Here is a 9,322-nt window from a genome sequence, read left to right as displayed (position 1 = left end):
AAGATAGATACTATATGAAAGTGTTTTCAAAGAGCAGCATTCCCGCTCGGTTCGCTGTCGGAATATATATTCGCTTTCTTAGCTGAGCTCAGAAGTTGTTTCCTTACTAGTTAGCGAGGTTTTCATAGGAATTCGAGGAGAAGTGTACAGGGATAATTTTCTGAAATTTTTATCAAGCATGTTGTGCATATCTTCCTCGCACACTGATATGAATCATTGCTCTTCTACTGTTAGTCATACGGTCTACCATCACTACAGACTTGGGAGTACAGCCCAGAGTTCGGCCTGAGATCATACGTCTACACCTACGTGTATGCTACTGTGGCCTGGCTCTTCTCCAGTATCATCCCTGGTGTTACCAAACCTATGGTCTTCTACGCTGTACGAGCGTGTAACGCGTCCTTCTGTGCACTATGCGAGTGAGAAACCTGCAAAATCTGAAATTGTTAAAGTTGATTTCAGATACTTTTTTTCCAAGATGATATCGTCCTTGTGGGGTACTCCTACTGCGGCTATCTACCTCTATCTGAGCGCGGCGCTCCCTGGCTTGTGAGATTTTTCTATTTTGCCGAGGACTTTATGAGTTCTTCTTCTATCAGTTTCCAAGCCTCCCCGGCAGTGCTTCCTTCCCAGTTCTTCATGTGTTGTTTCATGTTGTCGAATTATCTTCATGGAAAAAAACGTATGTTGATTCGTGACTTGTATTTTCCACTTGAGACGCCTCAGATGATTTCGCGTGCATAATAGTGTCGCTGTTCGGCGCTCTCGCAACAGCATGGCCGTTCGCAAGTGTTGTTTACGTTGTTCTGGTATCTTCCGTCGTGTAAGAGTACTATATGTTAGTGATTCGAGGAACTTCAGGCAATTACGGTTAGATACGAAAGAGGATTATCCTACACCCTCACGAGAGGCGCCATAGGCTTGCTTATCGTCTGTGGCACCATAAGTGAGCGTGAATGCTCATTGAGGTCTGAATGACCACTACAGTGCTTCAGTTGCTGTGGACTATCACTTCTACGGCAGAGTCGTATTCGCACCGTTGAATATTGCTATGTACAACTTTGGTTTTTCTGTCGACAATCTTTCCCAACTATACGGTGTTGAACCCTGGTAAGTCGTAGACACGTATTTTTGCAGTGTGGGGATATATTTTCACGTGGTGACAATATGGAAATCATTATAAGGAAATTTTGGAAAATTATTATTGATTCCTGTACATTTCTACCCGTAGTCTATACAACGGTCTGTAATTAGTAAGGAAACTCCTGAGCTTAGCTGAGGAAAGCGAACATTTACTTTGAACACCGTGTTCTTGCGTCAGCTCACGGGTTGTCGGCATCACTCGCATTGCAGAAATTCTTTAATACAAATTGGCAACAAATTCAGCGATTGATTCTCGCTGCTGTGTGACGCGACATGAAGAACACAACTTCCGTCGTGCATAAGGAAATGCTGTGTTATAATAGCGTAGCTGTAAATATGATGATGAATGTTATGTTCGCATCTTGCCGTTGTAAAATTCAAAACTTCCCTATTGGAATTCTCTCCGTTATGAATTCGAAGTACAGTTTTTCGCCAGCCATGATGTGTATTATAATATCAGGTATTATTACATCTTCAATGGTGTCCTCAATTTCAACATCTGTCTGCCTCTAGCCTTTATATCTATTCTATACTTCACTGGTCACAAGCTCGGTTCATGGTTGCCTATAGGCTTCCCCATGGTCAGTTCTCGTCCCCTTTTTCTAGTTTACTACGGCGTGTGATTAGATGCTATGGTTCGGTACAATGTCGAAGTTAGCGCATAAGGAAGAGCGCTTTCTTTACCCTGTAACGTTGACTGTGTTTTCTGCTGATTTCTCAATTTTCATTTTCAGATCTACCCGTGTATTGCGGCATGTTCCGCTGCTGTTTTGGTGAAGACATATCCAACTTATACGTGAGCATTAATATTAATATTAGTTTATTGAAGTTTCACCCGTGATATGGAAAAGACAAGTGAAAAACATATCCCACAAACCACTGCATACCACGAATATCGGGTTTTGCACAGAATATTACGCCACTCTGCGTAAAACGTGTGAAACTCCGTTATTCATATTTAGATATCGCCCTTTATCAATATCATAGTTATATACAATATTACGGTACCATAGTAGAGAATAACGATAATCATTGAATGTATAATGATGGAGCTTCACCCGTGATATGAAAACACTAGTTAAATCATAGTTCACATTTCACTTCACGAAAAACGCATGTGAGCAGTGAATATCGCGAAAAACACGTGATGTGTTCTACGTGATATGGGAGATTTTTCCGGTGTAATTCGCGAAGTGTTTTCAATCATATCACGAATAACGCGTTCGTCACTCAAAGTATAACCGAACTTCACGCGAAACGTGTGAGACTTCGATGTATATAACAAGTACATCTTGATATGATATATATTTATATACGATATTTCATAGGTCATTGGAGTTTCACCCATTTTACGTGAAGTGGCGTGATACTCAGTGTAAAACTCGATATCTGCGATATGCAGTGGTCGTATATATAAATTCCTTCATAGCTTGTATAGATGGCAAGCGGATTTCGTGCTAGGTCGAAGAAAGCCCCAACGCAAACAACCAAGTTACGGCGATATGCAGTTAAGTCTGCGCTAGCAGTCATCGTCCTCCTCTCGGCTAGTCGTATAGCAGCTCTACGGCTCTACTATGGCGCGCCGGCTAAGGTGTGGGAAAAGAGGTGAGTGAAAGCATTTTATCACGTGTTTGATGTTTCCGTTTAGTTATAATATTATTCAAAGTCGTCCTGAGGCAGTGGTGTGTATGGGAGATGATTGGTATCGCTCATATTCCCACTTCTTTATGCCACCAGGAGCTAGACTGGAATTCACCAAGTAAGCTCCGGAAGTTACTGTGGGAATTCATGCTTGGATTTATACGATGATAAGTAAATGACAATGAACTGGCCGTACGCAAGCACATAACTATCCAGAAGCGCTCGTCTTCCACTGTTCCACGGGGTCATCCGAATGAGTGAAAGGATGATATCTTGGAAGCAGCGTTGGCAGCAACTCACACGAGTCGCTTCTGACGATATTGTGGATCTTATCACATTAGCTTGAATAAACGATTAAGACCGGGAGAACCGCTCGCGGTCTGCAACTATGACAGTTGCAGAGCCCAGCAAGGGCTAGGCTATGCATCCCACAATCCCCTATATAGTCTTTATGATACTATTCTATATATTGTCCTACAGTAAGTAGTATTGTTATGATCAGGGCTGGTTTCCACGGCCAACTGCCGAGACACTATACTTCAACTTCTGAGGTGCACCCACAATTCAACGCCGTGAATCAAGAGGAGCCGTCGACCTATCGAGATGAGGCTGTTTGTGGTGAGCACTTCGTGTTAGTCTTCATTTGGTGATTCATAAACAGATTTCTTCGTCGGCGAGCGAAGTCCTGAGGAGTTTACCAGGAAGATCATCTGTGAACCCATGCTGGACGCAGCTTCCTCACGATCCCCACAGAGAAGCTTGTGGGCTACAGTCGACTCTGGGCTCTCGCCGTTAATGTTCAATATGATATACCATGAACAATCATATTCAAATAATCAAATATCATATTGATATACACATGAAGGCGTTGGTGATTATCACTCTGGTCGATGTGGAAATATAATGAAGTTTCACCCGTGATATGAAAAACACTAGTGAAAAACACATCTCCCGACCACTGCATATCGCAAATATCGTGTTTTACACTGAGTATTATATTGCTCCACGTCAAACGGGCAAAACTCCAATGAACTGTAACTTGTGTTAGGTACATCCCTTTCTACAGCTACAGAGGTGTTGTTTTCAAGGACTTCTGTTTGTGGTCACGAGAAGAAAGTTGAATAGTCTAAGTGACACTTACTTTCAAGCGAATTGTCCCGAGTTGTCAATGAGACTGGTCTACTTGGATTCCATTGGAAATCTTCGTCACGTTGGTTGTCTGTAACCGTGATGTGATGATCTCTTCAAAAGTATTCATGTCCGCTCACTTTGATCATAACGAGCTTAGATTCTCTATAGCAATCACTGAGATCGCTTTTCTTATTTCTGCTGGAATATCTCTGGTTGAGGATGTCATTGTTATGAGGACAGTTATTGTCCTCTGGGAAAAGTGAACGAAAATCGTCGAGTTTATCATCAAAGCCATCGAATGGTGGCATCAGTATCATGACCCTTCCACGTAAATATGAGCGAGGAACCTCAAACGCCGATGGCCCAGGCATCTCAGTATACAGGACGGATGCAAAAACGATGCCTTCGAGTGTTGGGATCAGCGACCTCGACCTCGAACGACTGAGCAATGCCTTGTTAGGCAAGTCCATAGGCGCTGAAGCGAGTGACCGAATACACAGTGAGAGAACTCGTTCGATGCTGTCTTGGAGAGTTGAATGCTTATGCAGGTGCTGGTGCCTCTGCTATGGCTCCTGACGACACATTCTCTATCGAGAAGGCGTTCGAGGTGAGTCTATGTGTGTGTGTGAGTTTAAAGTCCATCGCCTATCACACGGCTTAGTTAGACTCGCATCGATGCACATCAGCTCGTGAAGGATCAGATTTAGATGTGTCGAGCAATCCAGGCATAGGCAAAATCAATCATTAACGACTCCGGTTCAATCTTCTGTTACTGCTATTTCTATCTGATAGCGCAGTCGAACTTCAATCGTTTACTCGGGTGTTTCTTTCGAGTACGTTAGTACGTTATATTCAAGGGCTAGATCACGAGTAACAAAAAATAACATATACCCCTCACATGTTCTTGGAGTTCTTTCATTGAAGTGTATAACGAGCTCAATCGTTCAGTACCTGACTACGTCACTGGACCATCGTCGAAATGGAATGGGCAATTCGGATGATCCCATCGACAAAGAGATCGAAGAATGCCTCGAGGGACTCGTTCAGAACCGCGAGAGAATGAGGATCGATGTAAAGATGAGTTTAGCCCCAAGTTGAAATCGCTAGGTTAGGGTGAAGATCATGACCGTCGTCACTCAACGCTGCCGGCTAGTGAAAGCAGCGTAACAGAACTCGAAAGAGAAATAAACGCTGAACGGAAAGAGAAAAAGCAGTAGGCTGAGGTTTTCTCTTCCCTACTATGAATTAGTTAACCCCGTAGACATTCAAAGACAGTCTCAGTTTATCAACCCTTCAGTTTGGTGAAGAAAGTGCGTCACTTGAAAAGAGCGTTGGAAAAACTAAACCGGGAGAACACGCTGTTGTTGGAAAAGTGTGGTATGGCGCCTGTCCCAGCTGATGCAGGAGCGTAGGAGAACTCCTGCGATCGAGAGATTACTCGTGGAGTTGTCCTTAGGGCTCATCAAAAGTGCAATGAGGCACTGCGGAATGTAACGGAGCGTGCCAATGTGACCATACTACGCATGGCGGAACGCAATGCTGATCTGACTGCGGAAAACGAGTACCTTCGAGGGCGCATATCTGACATGCTTACTGGTAGATCGTATAGTGACGTGACCTTGCTGCAAGGAGTTAGGATAGACGGGAAATCAGGTTCCCCAATACGAAGAACGTGTCGTTCTGAAGTCAACCTTCGGCATCATTCATCGCGGCAGGATATTCGCGGGTGTGGTGCATCGAGGAGGTGAATGTGATATCAACGAGTTTTTGGAGCTCTTGTTGCAGACACCAGCTATTAGAAAGGGACTCACACGACGGGTGGAAGAATCTTGAATACCCTCGAGGGAACTCGGAATATTCGATGTCCACGAGCAACAAGGTGAGTACTGCAACTTCGATGGGATTTTCAAAGGATCTTCAGATGAGGCCGTCGTCAAGTAGCTTATTGAGCACAACTCGTTACTATGGGCGAGCGAGGTCATCTCAGAGAGGTAGCGGTAGTTATTTGACTCCTTCTACGGCACATAAGGAGCAATCAAGATGGCCAAGGGTATCAGGTAAGTTTCGAGAGCCCGGCTGTACTGATGATACGACATTCCTTCTATGCAGACACTACAGAGCGGACTCGTCGTTCGATAGCTGCTTCTACACCGTTCTCGCGTACAGAAATCCTCGAGAACGAGTACGTGTAACCATTCTGAGTATGACTGTCCAATGAGGTTTCCATGTGCTTGTATCGACCGGTTGATCGGGGGCGGATTTGTTTGCTCTTCAGGCTTCGTTATGCGAATAGGGTCACTAGAAGGGCTCAGGAGATGGCATACGATAAGCTGCGATAGCATGTTCTTCCCGTGCGAAACTTGATGATACGAATCCTTTGTTGGGTTCAGAACAGTTGCTTGCTGTGTCCCATCCTCAAGTTTTTGTTTTGTCCTCAAGTTGACAACCACCCTAAACCCACGCCATAATTCCTGATTAACAGATCAGGTCAACTTTTCGTTCATATTCCCGGTGGATACCTCTTAAGAAGATGACTCCATTCAAGCTTCTGTGCAACTAGGCCTAGAACAGATGAAATTTAATTTTCATTGTGCAACCTGCAGGCTCAGCTGAATCTCCTCACTCAAGTGTTCCTATTTATGTTGCATCCCCGCACAAGCTCGTAGGTTAGTCGTGTACGAAACAACAAATCAGCTTAGTCTTTCGACCCGACCACCAATTCCATTCACAAACTGTCACACGCAATACCACATCTAGTGATGAAGCAGAGATACATAGCACTAGAGTATAGTAAAGAAAAATATGAATCATATGAAAGCAAAACAATGCACCGGAAAGAACCTTAACAGTGACTAGTGGGTTGAATCAGCTTAGAAAGCCTTGCCATTGACCTGATGAATGGTAGAGCCGTCCTTGAAGTAGGCAGAAATCTGCTTGATAGCAGTGAGACCTGCGTTGACATTAGACTCGAGAGTCTGAGCACCCATCTTCTTTGGAGTCACAATGAGCTGCTTCTTCAACTGGGCAGCACCGATCTTCTCCCTCAACTCATCAATCTTAGTGAAACCAACATCAGAGATGTATCCGAGATCAGGACGCTTCTGGAAGATTGAGATGACAGAGTCTTCATCAATAACCTCAGATCTGGCGGCATCGACGAGAACGCCATTCTCAGGCATCAACGACATAAGATCCTCGTTGATGGAGTTGATCGTCTGAGGAGTAGCAGGGACATGCAAGGACACGATGTCACACTTGAAGAGCTCCTTCAAGTCGTGGAGAGGCTCGGCACCACACTCCTTAATCTGCTCATCAGACAGGAAGGGATCGTAAGAATAGCACTTCATAGCGAAACCTTTAGACACCTCAATCATCGCCCTCGACACGTTACCACAGCCGTAGAGGCCGAGAGTAGAGCCACGGATCTCCCTACCAGAAGTAGCATCGAAGTGGTTCCTCTTCATGGCGATCAAAAGAGCGAACACCATCTCGGCAACAGCATTAGCATTCTGACCGGGAGTGTTCTCCACAACAACCTGATGCTTGGAAGCAGCATCGAGATCGATGGTATCAACACCAGCACCAGCGCGAACAACAATCTTGAGATTCTTAGCACGGTTAAAGAACTCCTCATCGAGCTTATCGCTCCTGACAATGCAGGCCTCGGCAGACTCGGCAGCAGAGTACAGCTCCTCCTGAGTCTTGTAACCCTCGATCTTGCCAAAGGTTAGACCGTTATCCTTGCATATCTTCTCAATACCGTCGACGGCGATCTTATTGAAGGGCTTGAAAGTAGCTAGAAGAACGGAAGGCATTTGGATATAGATGAATTCACTAATAATTCTACGAAGCAACACAATCTAACTGATGTCTGCACCCTTAACAATGAACGAGAGTCCAGAAACCACACGAAAATATATTCCTCAATTCACACACTCTGAGAACACTCACATAACTCTTGTACTAATTGAGCTAAAAAAGCTCTAGCGTGGGGTAAGCCGGGGACAAGGATATTGTGTAGCAAGTCTCCAAGCTTCGTAGTGACCCAAGCGTTCGCGCAGTCCAAGTCTGGTACTCGTGTGGAGCTCATATTCCATAATTTGTGGTATGTAATCGTTACGTCGGATCGTCCACAGCCAAAAACATTTCTTCTGTTTGCGTTCTGACATTTTCTATGCCCAATGCTTCCAATATTATTTGCACCGCAAAGTCTCCGAGATACGAACAGACCTCGAATCCCAGAGTAACCACACTTCGCATGTGTGATATGAGCGAGGCCAAGAGCGATATCGTCGTTTCGGAAAGTTGAATTGCGAAGACGGTTCGAAGTCAGTATTCATTTAGTCCTATTGAGCCTGGAAATGAGTTAGTTACATCAACTCCGCGGTAGTATAGTGGTGAGTATTCCTGCCTGTCACGCAGGAGACCCGGGTTCAATTCCCGGCCGCGGAAACTTATGCTTTCTACCTCTCTGACCTTTTCATAGATCTAAAGATGGCCTTCAACCTGAAGGCTTCCGCACAACCTGAGTTCAGGAGAAGGTACCATCAAGAGCGTCAGACTCTGTACCAATTAACGAGATGTGGACGTCCTCACTCTCTCTGCGCTGCTTGAACTCACCTACGACCTATCTGCTGACCATGAATATGCATGAGTTGGTACGGGGTCGCCGTGCAGGACCAACTCGAACCTCCCGTCAGAACCATGCAGAATTCAAATCTAATTCTCCTGTCCATCCGATTCCACTTCAAACCGATAAACTATTGCAACAGGATGTTTCATTCTCACCAATGTGCACTCAACCAGAAAGTGATGGATAGTCGTAAGGAAAGACACGTTTTCGCAGCTCGCTCTGATACCTGTCGCAATGTGTTGTCAACGCATAGTTGGCAATACACCGATGGCAATTATCTCTGCCCATCGAGTGCAGTCATTACCGACCAAGCGCGACCGCTTCCGCAATACTATAACAATAGCCCTGGATAGTGGACGCGGAAGCCGCACATTGTTGCCACATGAGAATCATCACGACTCTCCACAAAGGCCCTCTGCTACCGACATAGGTTTTTTACCGCAGAGACGGGGGTCACCTCGTCGCGTCACGATTTCGTGCATCAGGAATCGAGCTCCGGAAAACTAGGCATTTTCCACGGAATGAAAAGTCCCATCAAAAGAACCCACAAACGTGTAGGCGACTCATCCTTAGCCCGCCATAGTATCGTCCAGAGTCCGATGGCCGCGAAAGAAGGAGCATTCGCATAGATGATAACATCCCAATTGGGATTCAATGAGAGACATCTCGCGAATGCTATGTACAAGCGCCTTGGAGAATACAATATCAACTCCGCGGTAGTATAGAGGTTAGTATTCCTGCCTGTCACGCAGGAGACCCGAGTTCAATTCTCGG

General features: G+C 45.1%; 2 protein-coding genes and 1 non-coding gene across 3 annotated transcripts in view; 2 read left to right on the top strand and 1 right to left on the bottom strand.

Moving 5' to 3' along the window:
• Positions 1-4,622, top strand: part of Pmar_PMAR022072 (glycosyltransferase, putative) — a gene marked incomplete at both ends in the record, with an annotated part of 6,721 nt that extends 2,099 nt beyond the window's left edge. Inside the window, 13 exons of the mRNA XM_002783063.1 lie at positions 235-419; positions 463-549; positions 876-946; positions 996-1,110; positions 1,604-1,724; positions 1,771-1,830; positions 1,878-1,939; positions 2,605-2,748; positions 2,792-2,902; positions 3,287-3,402; positions 4,376-4,414; positions 4,464-4,522; positions 4,581-4,622. Coding sequence (XP_002783109.1) covers positions 235-419; positions 463-549; positions 876-946; positions 996-1,110; positions 1,604-1,724; positions 1,771-1,830; positions 1,878-1,939; positions 2,605-2,748; positions 2,792-2,902; positions 3,287-3,402; positions 4,376-4,414; positions 4,464-4,522; positions 4,581-4,622 — 1,212 coding nt within the window. The remainder of the gene's footprint in view (positions 1-234; positions 420-462; positions 550-875; positions 947-995; positions 1,111-1,603; positions 1,725-1,770; positions 1,831-1,877; positions 1,940-2,604; positions 2,749-2,791; positions 2,903-3,286; positions 3,403-4,375; positions 4,415-4,463; positions 4,523-4,580) is intronic.
• A 2,163-nt stretch (positions 4,623-6,785) lies between these two features.
• On the bottom strand, positions 6,786-7,730 carry Pmar_PMAR022071 (D-3-phosphoglycerate dehydrogenase, putative; the record flags this gene model as incomplete). The annotated part of the gene is made up of 1 exon (XM_002783062.1): positions 6,786-7,730. One exon carries the CDS (start codon positions 7,728-7,730, stop codon positions 6,786-6,788), a length of 945 nt encoding a protein of 314 aa, XP_002783108.1.
• A 565-nt stretch (positions 7,731-8,295) lies between these two features.
• Positions 8,296-8,367, top strand: Pmar_PMAR022070. The gene has a single exon. It is a non-coding gene; the product is annotated as a tRNA-Asp (tRNA).
• Positions 8,368-9,322: the final 955 nt, after the last annotated feature.

Source organism: Perkinsus marinus, assembly GCF_000006405.1.
Source record: "Perkinsus marinus ATCC 50983 genomic scaffold scf_1104296937490, whole genome shotgun sequence".
NCBI lineage: Eukaryota > Perkinsozoa > Perkinsida > Perkinsidae > Perkinsus > Perkinsus marinus.
The sequence above is the reverse complement of the archived record's forward strand: the minus strand, read 5'-3'. Positions and strand labels throughout refer to the sequence as shown.